Source organism: Cimex lectularius, unplaced genomic scaffold (assembly GCF_000648675.2).
Source record: "Cimex lectularius strain Harlan isolate CLEC.00 unplaced genomic scaffold, Clec_2.1 scaffold106, whole genome shotgun sequence".
NCBI lineage: Eukaryota > Metazoa > Arthropoda > Insecta > Hemiptera > Cimicidae > Cimex > Cimex lectularius.
Window position 1 is genome coordinate 1,151,704 of NW_019392769.1, and position 15,182 is coordinate 1,166,885.

Genomic DNA, 15,182 nt, shown 5'->3' on the forward strand with positions numbered 1-15,182 from the left:
ATAAGTGGTAACGGAAAAGCATACAAACTTTCTTCGCAGTGAACATCTTCTACATGGCTAATTTACATCAAATTTGGTTAGAAGACAACGAATACGCACTCTAATGACCATATTAAACATAGGGCCTTCACAATAAACTACGCAACTATTTCCCAGTTCGTCCAATCCTCGCTGATTTGGTCTGACAGACACGTTCCGGCTTCTCGCCATATTCAGTGCTGGGGTTGTAAAATTTACTAGATCAGGAAAATAAGCTTAAGCTGTTTGTATTTAAGCTTTTTATTTGGATAATGTATTTTTAGTCATTCAAATTTTGGATTTAGAGAAAAACACTCCTTTCCTCATAAGCTACATCGAATCAACGTCACCAACCAAACACCTTAACTTCGAGGAGGATCTGATACGAACAGGTTTCCACAATTTCGATTTTAAGCTATCCCTCCACCCTAACCCTTGCCAAAGCTCTTTCCTCAACGTCCCTCCGCCCAATGGCGTTCTACCTTCAACCTTATCCTAGTCCCAACTAAATAAAAGACAGTTTGCCGTTTCAGACATGTTGCACAAAGCACGTTTGAACACATTCTAATAACGAAACGGCTTTTTTTTTATCTTTTTCAGATTGACATTGATCCAAAATGGAATGTGCCGAGGAGCAAGTTGATTCTCGAGGAGTGCCTCGGAGAAGGTGAATTCGGAAGGGTACTTAAAGCAACTGCTCATGATATACCAGCATGCCCAGGTAAACCTAAAAGTGTGCCAGTAAGATATAGACAAATTAGATACATAGATAGTAACATAGATTGATGTTTCTTTTATTTGATCTGCTTGCTTCCAAAGTTAAGATTTCTAATTCTTCCACTCGTTTTAAGCAAAAGTGGTTATTTTCAGCATTTAATGGATTACGTGATTTTACTATCTTTGGTAGGTTTAAAAACCTTTTTAAAGAGGCGCCCAACTTTTTTTTAAACAAATTTCGGTTTGACGATCGTGAAGAACTTTCTGCCCTATTTGAGAAAATTTTATTAAGCGCTTCCTACAAAAGACTTTTTTCCCTTTTGGGGAACTTAAGTTATATACTTTAGGTGAAGCCCGTCCTTACCATTGGCTTATTAAAGTTCAAGGCTTTACCAACCACAGTTTCTGAATTGTTACTATTTTCGACTCGTCGCATTTTTAAAATTTACTTAATTCGAGTTTGAAAAAAAAAAGACAAAAATGAGTTTCAATTTACAATTTAAATATCCGTTTTATTTGCAAAAAAGACACGTTGACCGTATTATAAACTCGACACAGTGCGACTGTAAACCAGGTCAAAGTTGATTCTCGAGGGGTCGAATTCAAACTCGGGTGTTATGGGATAAAACATGAATATATAAAGTTCAGAAACCTTTATGGCATAAATTTACAGGATGTCACAGAAAAAAAAAGGCCTATCATCTTGCTCTAGCCAGTGGTTCAGTGGATTCGACACAGCAGCTAAAGGTTCACACCGGTGGGAATAACTAATTGAGAAAAAAAGGATTCCATTGCATCGCGTTACCTCAAGATAGTATCTAAATTATATATAAAAAATTTTAAAAAAAATACTAGTAGTAAATAATTAAACTTAGAGCCTGTTATTTATTTCAATCATATAAGCAATAAAGTTGTTTAGTTACTTATTTTGTTTTCTATGAATATTTCCCTTCTGCTTAATTTAGCAAAACAATAGTTATTAATGAACCTTGTTGTGCTAAATTGTTAAATTCATATAAATCTAACTCTAGACTTAATCGAATCATCCATTACTAATAACAAAACTGTACTTTCATTTTCAACAAAAAACAATCGTTGAATTGACAAATGCAAATTTCAAATTTTAAAACTTTTGACTTTTTGATTTTTTCTGTTTAGCATTAATAAACATATCGAATTTCTAAAAATTGTAGTCTGATAAGTTATGGTAAAATGGTTTGCGTTTCCATAGCTGATCAGCCTACTTATGAACATAACGTTTCATTGGTCTCTTGTCTGTTGATACAATCTCAAATGAAAGTCATGTCAATTTTCATAATAAAAAAATTATTTTTATTTGATCAGTTGATCGAGTATAAATACAAATTAAGAGGGATGGATAAGGATTTGTTAAAACATTATGATTAGCAATAATCAATAAAATATTATGGGTAAATAAATGAAAAAATATATTTTCATTTTTAAAATAAACAAGTTTATTCATCATTCAATTACAAACATAATCACATACAACAGATAACATTACAATTAAATACACTAAATTCAAGTCTATGTACAGAGACTCAAAGATTAATTTAAAATTCAATGAAAAGATGGCACGGACTAGGTAAGAGCAATGCAATTTCATTTTTTTCCTGTGCAATTTCATAATTATCTTTTCATTGAGTTTGGTTCGCTCGATAACCAACTCAGGGAATATATATATTTTAAAGGAGAAAATAATATTAACCGACATTTTCCAACAGTCTTTGATTACATAATACTCAGTAAAAAAGTTAAAAATTAGTAACAGCCATCGGCAAATTCTCATTTAAATTCAATGTACAAAAAGGCTGAAAAAACAAAACTGTATCACTTATGTATATTATTCTATTTAGTAACGATTAAAACCTGAGCATGCAACATTTATCATTAAAAGACAGCTGAATATTAGTTTATTTTTTTATTTTTTTTTTCAGCAATATTAAAAATAGGGTTAGCATTAATCACGACGGATGAAATATTGGGTAATTTTGCGCTGCTGGATATTTGGCTGTTTGCTCAGTGCATAATGCTCGACATCCGTAAGATACTGGATGTAATCGTTATTGTGATCGTCCTGTGCCGACATCCACAGGATGACTTTACGCAGACTGTTGATGACCTCGGCGGTTGTCGGGATGTCGTCCTGACCCTGATCCCTGTCTTCCATGTCCATGTCATCCGGGTCCGTGTCTACCGTAGTCCTCCCCTGCCAGCTCCAGGCCTCAGTCGGCGTCTCAGAGCCGACGAACGAGCCGCAGTCGGACGCGGACGGGCCGGCGGATCCGAGCTGAATAGAAAGACGGACACGTTTTGGATCATTCAGTTCATTTATGTCAAACGGCTGCTGGACTACCTGCGGCGCAAAGTCCATATCAAGACCATCCCATTTCCTTTTCATCCCACAATTCATCTCTAGTCTCCTTCAATAAAACCTCTCTAGAAACAAAAGCAAAATTACAAAAAAGCACAGTGTATTTTTTCCAAGTTTAGATATTGTTGAGCTGTTATATTAAAGATTATTTCACCTGGAGTACTTTTGTATCATCAAAAATGCTTTTACTCGAATGTTGTTGTTATTGATTACTGATATAATTGAAATTTGGTCCACTTTGAGAATGTCGAACCAAACCGGTTGTCTGATAAGGAAATTCCATACTATTTGCTGGTGACAAAATCAATGTTTCACAAAGCCGAATTCTACCGCATATACTTTGTCTATTTATAAATTTTACTACAAAGATGTCATGTAAGTTTAAAAATCATTGAAATTGCTATTTTATATTGAAATTTAGCCGTGAAAAAAAATGATTTTCTAAAAGGCCTAGGGAGAAATATACGTCGTTGTCGGTACGTAGATTGACTTATAACAAGATTACGGAAGATTCTTAAAACCGACAAGAGGCTGATTAAACAACAATAAAGCTACACTTTCACGGAAAATCTAAACTATTTTCTGCGTTAAAGTCAAGGTTAAAGGGCAGAGAAAGAGATGAAAAGTGATTTTCCAACTTACCCGTCTGTAGGGTAGGCCCGGTATTGGGCAAGTCGGTCCGTATTTTTTGATCTTATTTCCCGTCTACTAACTGCCGATCATCATTGACCGAAACCGGCCGGTATTTATAGAATTATAGAATTGATGATGGATGTTGGAAACTGTGTTAAAACAGAACGAATCTCCTTTGGTTACATTGGCGCCCGAATCGCCCCTGTTTCGATGTTGGTGTAGCTTTTATTCGATTTTGTTGCCGGCTGAAGCAGGGGACATGCGCAAGGCCGCAGTCCCGCCCAGTCGCCTACGGATATTACACGATTGCGACTCAATCAAAAACTATTACAAACGCAAAACTACAAAATACCAAGAAATGGGATTGGTTTTATGAAATTTTTATTGAAAGTTCAATAGAAACCATAAAAATTTTGTCAAAACCCATTCAAACCATCCCTAAGAGAATTGGCATGTTAGACCTCTGTTCTATCGAAAATTGTAAGGTCCCACAATAAGCAAATAGCTTATAATTGCTTATAAGTTACATTACCTTAAATTGGAAATATACATGGACTTTCTTTACTGCTAAATATATACACAGATTTAACCAAGAATTGGCATTGGTTTATCAAATTTTTATTGAAAGTTCAATAGAAGCCATAAAAATGTTGTCAAAACCCATTCAAACCATCCCTAAGAGAATTTGCACCTTGGACCTCTGTTCTATTCAAAGTTGTAATGTCCCACAATAAGCAAATAGCTTATAATTGCTTATAAGTTACATTACCTTAAATTGGAAATAAATAAATTGGAAATTTTCTCTACTGCCTAAATATATACACAGATTTAACCAAGAATTGGCATTGATTTTATTTTCTTAATAAAAATCACCAAAATTTTATCAAAACCTATATAAATCATCCCTAAAAGAATTGTTGCATTGTATCTTTGTATTCCCGTTCAATCCAAAGTTGTAAGGCCCCATATATAAATTTGATTATAATTGCTTATAAGTTGCAATAAAAATTTACATTACCTTAAGTTGGAAATATATGTGGATTTTGTCTACTGCCTCAATCTACATACAGATTTAATCCTACGAAGAATTGGCACCTTGGATTTCTGATCATCCAAAGTTATAAGGTCCGATATAAAAGCCAATAACTTATAATTGCTTACAAGTTTCATTACCTTAAGTTAGAAATATATACATGGATTTTGTCTACTGCCAATTCTATACACAGATTTAACCAAGAATTGGCATTGGTTTTATTTTATTTTAATTAGATATTCAATAAAAACCACCGGGGTGTCGGTGGCCGCAACGGTTTAGGTGTTGACACGGCGCTCATCAATGTAAGGTAAAGGTCCCGGGTTCGAATCCAGCAGCCCTGCATTCGAACCCAACATATTTACAAATGGGCTTTTTTCAAAAACACCGGCACCCTGAAGATTGATATGACCTCTGCTGTTGTGAACACTCGAAAAAAATAAATAAATAAAAATAAAAATCACCAATATTTTTATCCAAATTTGATGAAGTCGTGAGGAGCAGTCAAGAATGAGGTAGTTTAGAAAAACACCATTTTTATTTTTTTACCGTACTTTTTATTTTTTCTCTAAACTACTTCATACTTGACTGCTCCTCACGACTTCAACACATTATGAAACAACCGGTCACTAAGAAACATACAGATTTTATCAAAACCTATTCAAACCATCCCTAGGAGAATTGGTACGTCGGACCTCTGTTCTATCCAAAGTTGAAAGGTCCCACAATAAGCAAATAGCTTATAATTGCTTATAAGTTACATTACCTTAAATTGGAAATTTATACGGATTTTGTCTACTACTTAAATATATACACAAATTTAACCGAGAATTGACATCGGTTTTATTTTATTTTTATCGGAAATTCAATAAAAACCCAGGTAATTTGTCTCAACCTATTCAACCCATCCCTAAGAATGCAGGCACATAAGCTTATACTTGAACAAAAAAAAGTTCAAAATATATATAGAGATTTTGCAAATTAAAACCAATTACAATCATAAATTTTATGTTTTGTATTTGTTATAGTATGATTGCAAATCAATAACAACTATTCTAAATGCAAAACTGCAAAATACATGGATTTAACCAAGAATTGCCAATGGTTTTATTAATTTTGTATTGGAAATTCAATAAAAACACAGACAAATAAACAAAACCTATTCCAACCATCCCTAAAAGAAAATTAGCACCTTGTATCTCTGTTCAATCCCAAGTTGTAAGGTCTCATTTTTAGACTTATTTAATTTTATTTTATTAATATTTATATAATTATATATAACTTATTATATAAATATATAATAATAAAATATAACTTATTATATAATTTATTTATTATATATTTTATTATAGCTTATAATTGCTTATAAATTATATTACCTTAAGTTGGATATTAGGATTTTGTCAAATGCCATTAAACACAGTGACAATTAATTAAGGTTTTTAGTTGAGATGAAAAAAAGTTAATGGCACGAGAGGGATTCGAACCCACGACTTTCGGCTAGATACGCCGCTGCTCTACCACCTGAGCTATCGTGACCTCGATCCACTTGAACATCAACTCCTCATCTCAACCCCACCTTATGAGTTTTCCCTCCTTTTGCCATTTTGGTCAAGCGGGCCACGAAAATAGTGAATTAAACACAGTGTTTTTCTTTTTTTCCCAAAAATGTCACATTTTGCATTTTATTCTTTAAACACAATCTACAGCAAAGTTATACCGTCAGATATAAGCTATTTGCTTGTAAAACTGAAAGTTAGAATATATGAAGACTATTCCAACAATCTCCAAGAAATTTGGCACCTTGTACCTTCATCAAAAGTTAAAGTTATAAGATCTGTATATAAACAAATAGACCATAATTTATGTTGCCTTAAGTTGGAAATAAGATTTTTTATCAACTCCCTTTAAACACACACCTAAAAGTTGAAAACATGTGTAGTGCTTTTGTAATTTTGACATTTTTTATGTTACTACTCTTTTAGGTCTGTACGACATAGCATATTTCATATTTTAATTACTAAAAATATACTCTGTATGGCTTCATATGATTTTTTTTAACAACAAAAATTAATTACATATTACGGATATTTAATAAATCTAGTTATAAGCAATAGTTATTCAAATGTCATGACAAGAAAGGACAGATAGCTTATACGTTTGCTATACATTAACACAGGCAAAAAAGCTTTGTTAAAACAATCTACATCAAACTTGGATCTTTTCTCTCTTCATTGCAGAAAGTCAAGTGTAAGTAAAATGCTTTGACTTACCTATACTTACATTAGGTAAGTAAGAAATTTCAAAGACAAAATAATTACAAGAATATACAGAGAATCTGTTGGCTATATACATTTAAAAGTTTATTAAAAATTTAAGAATAAGCATTTTGTAACTTAAAACTTTATCAAATTTATGCTGTACTAGCTCATTTATGCAAGATAAATATATGTAGAAAACTGATTTTAAAAAAATTTTCTTTCTTTTAAATTTTTTTAAGATTGATTATTATTTTATTTTTCAATATTTTTAAATTAAATTACATTTATTTATTTTTACACACCCTTATTCATGCATAGGTTTTGTTTTTTTGGCTATAGTCAGCCTATTTAACCTAAAAATAAAAATGATTACATGTATCAACTAAAAGAAAAGAAATTTCAGTTCAATTCAGGTTGAATTTTTAGTCAAAGCTTGCACTTGTATTGAAAAAAGAAAAGACAATTAAACAAAAAGAACAAAAGTTAAATTTGCAAATATTTTAAAATACAAAAACTTTTTTTGAACCAAATTGTACTCTGCATCAATGCAGAAAGTCAATTTGTTGTTGTCTGACACTTACTCAAGTCAATTTTGAATACAATAAGGCTTTTACTTTAAATATTTCTTGTCTGAAATTCTCTTTGGAAAAATTTAAGTCAAAAATAGGTAGATGTATCAGAAACGAATGAAAATTCTTCTTTTAATGAATTAGTTTGAATTATCTGTGAAATAAAGGTTGTGAAAAAGAAAAAATCTTTAGTGACAATATCTCAATATTCGTTTTGTTCTGGCCAATAGATTATTTATTTCTTGTATTCACTTTCAGGGTTTATGACTGTGGCAGTCAAAACTCTTAAAGACAATGCAGGCCCAGCTGAGCTTTCAGACCTTCTCTCAGAGTACAATATGTTAAAAGAAGTGTCGCACCCGAATGTCATAAAACTTTTGGGCGCCAGCACGAGCTCTGGAGCTCCATTTTCTATTATCATTGAATACTGTGCTCTTGGTTCTTTGAGGTAGTATAAAAATTCCAAAATTTACGTTATGGCCGATAATGAAATTAAATTGTTTAGGGCGTATTTGAGAAAAAGCCGAAACATAAAACCCGATCCTGACCTTCCTAAAGACCACAAACTTGTAACGCCTAGAGACATTCTTAGCTTCGCTTGGCAAATCAGCAAGGGGATGGCTTATCTTTCTGAAATCAAGGTGAATTTTACTTGACAAGTTTGATATGACGCTCATAATAAATTATTCATGAAAATTCTAGCTTGTACATAGAGATCTTGCTGCAAGAAACATTCTTCTCGCATCAGGCAAAGTGTGTAAAATTTCAGACTTCGGTTTGACAAGAGACATCTATGAAGATGATGCCTATTTGAAAAAAAGCAGAGGACGAGGTAACCTTTAAGCTATTGTTAAATTAAAACGCATCTTAATACTTTTTTATATTTATTTTTTAGTTCCTGTAAAATGGATGGCAATCGAAAGCCTCAGTGATCACATTTACACAAGCAAGTCTGATGTGTGGTCCTTCGGAATCGTTATGTGGGAGCTTGTCACTCTCGGGTCTTCCCCTTATCCAGGAATAGCCGTCCAAAATGTTTACCATTTGCTGAAAAATGGTTACAGGATGCACAGACCCCATAACTGCTCTGTTAAACTGTAATTATGACAATCAATTTATTTCAATTATTTATATGATTTAAAGACTGTTTTTGAGTTGAAAAACTTCAGTATAAGACACAATTGGTAGAAGTTTGAAGGCAACTTTTAATCTTGTGACCATGGGGGGCGTCGGTGGCCGCAAGGTTTAGTCTTTGACACAGCGTTCATCACTGTAAGGTAAAGGTCCCGGGTTCAAATCCAGCAGCCCTGCATTCAAACCCAACATACTTACAAATGGGCTTTTTTTTTTTTTAAACACTGGCACCCTGAGGGTTTATATGACCTCTGCTGTTGCGAACCCTCATTAAAAAAAAAATCTTGTGACTGAGAATTTTAATTGGCATAAATGTTTATTTGATTTTAAAAAAGCCTGGACATGAAGTTACAAGTAATACAGCTAAATTGTGAGATTTCTTCATGAGGTCTGTGGGGTGATGAACTTGTAGTTTTGTCATTCTTGATCACTTTGTACTGCCTATCCTCATTTGTTTCATCTGTTGTATTTTGCATATTCAGTGCTGGTTAATTTTGATTATTGCCTTGCCTCGCCCTGCTTATACCCTTGAACAATTTCATGTTTCTCAGCAGACAGCGTTTGGCCTTTTTTGGTAGTTGGTCAAAGGTGTAAGTAGGGCGAGTCAAAGCCATAGGCTAAGTCCCCCTCAATATATTTAAGACTCAGCAGATCGAGAGAACCTGGTCTTGTCCCTTGTGCTTCATGAGATTTGTTTCAGCTTTTACCCCTATCTTCAGAGGTTGACCTGGGCTGTACAGGGTGAGGCAAAGACAGAAGGCTCCTTCCCCATAATATTTTAAAGACTTTGAAGTGGATTGAGAGAACCTGGTCTTATCCTTTGTGTTTCTTGTTGGATGTGTTTCACCTTTTCACCATCTTCATGGTTTGATCAAGGTTATAAGCAGGGTGAGGCAAGACCACAAGCAAAGCCCCCCCCCCCCGAATATATTTAAGGTTAAACAGTAGATTGAGAGAACCATCTTATCATCTGTATTTCTACTCAGATGTGTTTTGGTTTTTTCACATTTGGGGGTGTAAGCAGGGTAAGACAGGGCCACTGAAGATGGCAAAATGATGAAACATATCTGACAGACCATGCCAGAGAGGAAATGTAGACTAAAATGATTTTAATTAATTTAATTAGCAGTTTAATTAAGCCTATACTCATGTTAATTTTTATTTTTTTATTTCTCCTTTCTCAAAATTCAAATATTCCTTGTTTTACATATTTTTCTAAATTTTAGGTATGAAGTAATGAGAGAGTGTTGGCATTTTGAACCTTCCCACAGGCCAGATTTTCAAACTCTGACCGACATTTTTGAAAAGATGCTGGAAGAAGGGGCCGATTACCTCGACTGTAATGTAAGGATGGTGCTGAATCCTCAATACTTTGACTCAAACATTCCCCCAGGTAACAATAAAAATTGACTTCATCAATAACAATGTTTAAAACCCGCAATTTTTTTCTCCCCCAGACGTGCCACAAAGTTCTGAAATGAACATAACTTTTACAATGGATGTAGATGAAGATGATAATACAAAATACGAAAATGAACTAGTCTGTCCTGCACCCTACGACACACCGAAGCCAACAAAGATGCTTTACGTCAGAATGTCAGACTTAAAAATGAGACAGGAAAAGGAATAATTAAATATAAACAGCTTATCAAATGAAAGTGATTTATATTAAGCAAAGTTACATGTCTGCTTATTTGTACATTCTCTTTTTGTATTTTTGTTTCTTTTATTTGTAACTTTTAGTGTATAAACTCATGTTTGACATCTTCTAGTCACACAAACTGTGATCCATGAACTCCCGCAGGGAGCCTTGAAATTATCTTGTACATATGGAAATAATGATAAATTTATATTTTTACGTGTTAGTTTTTTATTTTACAAGACTGATATTTTTTATCTGATATGTTTCTCATTAAAAATGTTTGCTGAACGACGGACACAAGGCATATCAATTTGCAATTCTTCAAACTCCCTGCGAGATTACAGATTTATGACAACAGATCACTTGTAAAAAATTTTATATAGTAAATTATAAGTAAAACTATTGTAATAGCAAAGCATTGAAGCATCAGATTTTACTTAAATAATAAAAAAATAAGCAACATTCCTGTGGCACTAATCATGAGCAACAATTTACCTTATTTTTTCTCGTCTTGAGCAAGCTTTACTACTTTGGACTACGATTGTTAAATGTTATATATAAATAAAACCCACTCGACTTACAATAATAAAAATAATGTAATAATTTTATTCTAACTGTTAGCAAAAAAATAAGCTAATCACCATGAGCAATTTGTACGCTATTTGGATTGCAAATAGATTGTTTTTTATTATTTTTATCTCAGTTATTATTTCTAAAATGCAAAACCTAAAATCCTAAAAGCATTTTATTTTGGTTTAATATATATATTTTTTGCAGGTACATCAATTAATCAAATGCAACAACAATAAACAACTTTTTCATAAACAAATAAGCCGCAAATCATACAATGCACTATGCTCTTAATAACATGTGTTTATATCTGCAAAACAAGATCTTTTTCCACTGTTCCGAATCACAATTGCAATCAACAATGTTGTAAAACAATTCTCTTTTATATAAAGTACGCTAATCCTTTATGTAACAATGATAATTTTCAACAATTCTTATCGCTTAGTTTTATTTACAATTCTTATAATGTAACAACAAATCTATTTACACATATGACTTCTATAAACATGTACATTGTAATCAGTACGTATCAAATAGTATACATTCCAGATTTTCATTTCTTTAAAATATTTTCTTCTAAAAGCCCAAACTCATTACAATTAATGAAAGCACAATTTGAGGGTACTTCTTTCTCTTTTTGTCTAAGTTTTTCTAACGGGAAAATCAAAATGTTGAAAAAAGGTTTTTAGAATTTTCTGACAAAACAAAGATGATTTTTTTTTTCTCTATTCCGTCCTACCGGCAAGCTCAGAGCTTCTAAATCTTGTCATGCAATCTACAACTGACTAATTGAAGACCGAATTCACCGAAAAACAGAATATTTGCTCAAATAACAAACAGCATCACCTAACAAGTGATTCTAAGGCATGGAACCATCAAGAAAACCTTATGCGAATGTTATTATGTACTGAAAAGACTTATATTATAATAAAAATGAGATTAATTCCAGAAGGTCCAGCTTTCAAGAAAATATTGTCATTCGTGTCTAAATTTACAAGGAAAATCTGACAAAGTATAATCAACAGATTTGCAGAAAGTTACTACTTGAAAATAAATTTAAAACATTCCTTAACAGCAAAGCATGAATAAATAATAATAATTAAACAATTTAAACAAATCGAAAATTTTTTTAACATATTTCTTTTAAAATTTTAAAAAAGATAGGTCTCCATGCTATTTTCACTGTTTTTATTAGAAATAAACTATCAAAGATTGAGTGCATGTTGTCATGCATGGTTAAAAATATTTTAAAACTATAACGAATGTCTAAAATAGGCCTAAACATGCTGGATTGTTTTCTAGTCATGCAATCTAACTTAAAAAATAAAATAAAATTAGATCATCCTGGATAATGAAGACACACAATATTAGACAACTTCTTTTATGCGTATTTAAGAATACTTTTAATACATATTTTATTACATTTTACATATTGTAATCACATTTAATTAATTTTTAGATTTTCCCGATAGCTACAAACTGTAGTTGAAATAAAACCTGCAATATCCTAATTTCAGAAAGTTGGTTAAAAGAATCATTCTAAAATAAATAAATTAGGTGATACTGTTTCTCCTTGAATGTCCGATTATGTCTATACCCTCAATGGATAATGAAAAAGAATCGATTAAAAATCTACAATCTAGTTAAAAGCTACCGTAATGGTACCTATAACTATTTGTGATTAAGTATTTAAGGCTAAGGCAAATAGTTGTTAAATTAAATATTTTTATTGGTTACAAGGGAAATGTTAAAATGGGAATATGGTAATATTTAGATATTTGTTTAATAGTTTTATTACATCATCTTGAAGATAAATTCAAGATTTTTTTTATATTTTGCGTTCTTTTTAAGTGGGAAACAGTCTCTCACAAATGTACAGATAATACAGACTTTTCTTTTTAACTCACATTTTTTTCAACATATACAACAATTTACAAGTTTTTTTTTCGCATTATTTTCTTGGGGTTTTGATTGTGAGCAAAAAGGGGTCTTCAGCAACAGCGGCTGGAAAAATAAAAGGTACTTAAAATAAAAGCACATTTCTGATTGTTATACCACTGTCGCCTCAGATGTCCCTTAATATTTGTTAATTTCATAAACAAGAGGACGCAAAAATGTAAACGAATTAAAAAATACCTATATTTATATGTTAATAATCTAGGAATTCCCTTTTCCTTTATTTTCTAAAAAAAATTTTTGATTTCACATCTCATTTGTTTATATCACAATTGTACTTATAATAATACAGCAAACAATAAATTCTATCATTTTCACTACCTAAGCAAAAACAAACCAGCAAAAATTTGTACACTATAAATATTTATATTGGCAGTCTAGATTGATACTAATCGATATCTTTATCATGTGATCGACTTTTGGTTGATTTCTGACTGTAATGAACAGACCCAAAAGTGTTTTGTTCAATCAAAAGACACTTTTTCTTTCACCTACAAAACATTAGCAAACAGTACCTACTGTTATAAATTTCCATACTCAAGTCTTCCTCTTTGTTACCAAAAAAAAAACAAATACTGAAAATTATTTTTGGCACAAGGTATATAAAAATCAAACTCTTATAACATGTTTACCTGAGAAAATTATAAAAATGCATTGCTGAAGGTCGGCATCAAATATTTTATCCCACTGAGCCTTATTTTTTGTTTGTAAAAACAGTTTCCTGCTTACGGACAAGATTTTTGCAACAATTTTTCCAGTAAAATATAAAACTATGGTTTTTCACTCGGAAGAAAAAATTGTTTACAAAACATATAACACTGCCGCTTCTTTCATGTTTCAAAAGACAGTACAAAATTTTATCCCTATACAATAAAATTGTCTATAATAAATATATTTAAGGCATTTTTTTCATATTTGTTCAACATTTATTGCATTTCTGACTTTAACTGGGATTCTGATGAACGAACGTAACAAGAGGTCCTCACAAAGCCTCTTGCCCTTTAAAATATCTTCAACTATTTCTGTTTCTATCTCATGAAACCAAAATATAACATCTTTATGAAAATAAACTGCATAATCAGTTGTCTGGTATCAATCTGATAAAAATCAGTAGATTGAATCTAGTACAAAATGATAAAGAATTGACTTAGAGTTTTTCCACGGGAAGACTACATGGGAGAACCACTAATATCTTACTTTTTCTTTAACTCTTTTCTGTCCACTGCTAAAGGCTCACTAAAAGTCCAATTATTTTATTTTTAGAATTTACAGTTATACATTGTAACGTAATATATATTCTTTAAATTGCCAAGTGTATTGTTTTAACAAAAAGATTTGTAATAACTATAAAAATAAATTTTTACAACATTCGTTAACAACATTTCTCAAAAACATCAATAATTTGTTAACTCTAAAAAAGTCAAATCAAAATTTTAATCAAAATTTCCTCTATATTGGACACAATTTATTGAATTTAATGGTAATTAAACCACTTTTTATATAATTTTAACTTTGATATTTTAATTAAACTTATCTGGCCATTTTAATATTTATCATTAATGCTGTTATTGCGACTTTTGTTACATTAACATAGAAATTCTTAATTTTCTGTTTGCTGTTTTACACATTTGCATGATAGTCCATGTTTATAAAAATATTTTAATTTGAACAAAATATTGAATATCTGGGCCTGCAAGATGCTAAACCTGTTCCAAGTTTTCAAATTTTGTTTGATTAAAGACAAATGTGATTTAATTACCATATCAATCAGAGGTCGGCAAACTTTTTTTTTTATATAGAAAAGAGCCAAATTGTAAACCAAATCAGGTTCACGGTCCAGATCCAGAGTGCAATCTTTGAACTTAGAAAACTTGTACTAATGTGAAAAGTGCTGGAATTCCAAGTTAGTTATTATAATTGCAGTCGTTAATGTTACGTGTGTTGGGATTTTTACATACTTCACCTTAAAAAATTACTTTTTGCATATAGTACAGTGTATTTTTATATACAGTGTCTCCCAAAAATGTTCGTAACTTATGTTTTTAATGTTTTTTTTTAATTATTTGATGATAAAAAAGATTAAAACAATTTTTGTGAACCATTTTCTTTTATTTTTTAGGCTGTGTTGCTGAAGGTGGTTTTTAATGAAAAATTAACTACCTTTAACAACCTGCAACTGTATTTTAAAAAAATTAGGCAAAATAGCATTAACACGTTAAAAAAAGGAGAGAACAATGAAGAAAGAAGAATAATA

At 31.5% G+C, this 15,182-nt stretch overlaps 3 protein-coding genes across 9 annotated transcripts in view; 2 read left to right on the forward strand and 1 right to left on the reverse strand.

The window, feature by feature from the left end:
- The window catches only part of LOC106662253, a 124,820-nt gene extending 123,159 nt beyond the window's left edge, over positions 1–1,661 (forward strand). For all 4 annotated transcript variants that reach the window (XM_024227555.1, XM_024227554.1, XM_024227556.1 and 1 more), the window contains 2 exons: positions 619–739; positions 1,409–1,661. In XM_024227555.1, the coding sequence (XP_024083323.1) occupies positions 619–739; positions 1,409–1,506 (219 nt within the window). In that variant the 3' untranslated portion in view covers positions 1,507–1,661. The remainder of the gene's footprint in view (positions 1–618; positions 740–1,408) is intronic.
- Positions 1,662–2,680: 1,019 nt separating this feature from the next.
- On the reverse strand, positions 2,681–4,038 carry LOC106662254. Of its 4 annotated transcripts, XM_014386193.2 has the most exons (4): positions 3,773–4,013; positions 3,285–3,421; positions 3,113–3,195; positions 2,681–3,046 (listed from the first exon to the last, which is right to left on the reverse strand). In XM_014386193.2, exons 3-4 carry the CDS (start codon positions 3,167–3,169, stop codon positions 2,717–2,719), a joined length of 387 nt encoding a protein of 128 aa, XP_014241679.1. In that variant the 5' UTR covers positions 3,170–3,195; positions 3,285–3,421; positions 3,773–4,013; the 3' UTR covers positions 2,681–2,716. The 4 variants fall into 4 exon arrangements, with proteins under 4 accessions (XP_014241679.1, XP_014241676.1, XP_014241678.1 ...); XM_014386190.2 differs by having other exon boundaries at positions 2,681–3,195; XM_014386192.2 differs by lacking the exon at positions 3,285–3,421 and having other exon boundaries at positions 3,773–4,012.
- On the forward strand, positions 3,428–11,864 carry LOC112127150 (proto-oncogene tyrosine-protein kinase receptor Ret-like). Its single transcript, XM_024227558.1, has 7 exons — positions 3,428–3,505; positions 7,885–8,074; positions 8,132–8,267; positions 8,329–8,458; positions 8,522–8,723; positions 9,987–10,153; positions 10,218–11,864. Exons 1-7 carry the CDS (start codon positions 3,499–3,501, stop codon positions 10,388–10,390), a joined length of 1,005 nt encoding a protein of 334 aa, XP_024083326.1. The 5' UTR covers positions 3,428–3,498; the 3' UTR covers positions 10,391–11,864.
- The last annotated feature ends 3,318 nt before the right edge of the window (positions 11,865–15,182 follow it).

Excerpts from the sequence above, each read along its gene's own strand:
- LOC106662254 (XM_014386189.2), bottom strand. The coding sequence starts at position 3,169 with ATGAATTGTGGGATGAAAAGGAAATGGGATGGTCTTGATATGGACTTT.
- LOC112127150 (XM_024227558.1), top strand. Across the intron at positions 8,075-8,131 it reads TGTGCTCTTGGTTCTTTGAG|GGCGTATTTGAGAAAAAGCC; the intron begins GTAGTATAAAAA and ends TAAATTGTTTAG. Across the intron at positions 8,459-8,521 it reads GAAAAAAAGCAGAGGACGAG|TTCCTGTAAAATGGATGGCA; the intron begins GTAACCTTTAAG and ends TTTATTTTTTAG.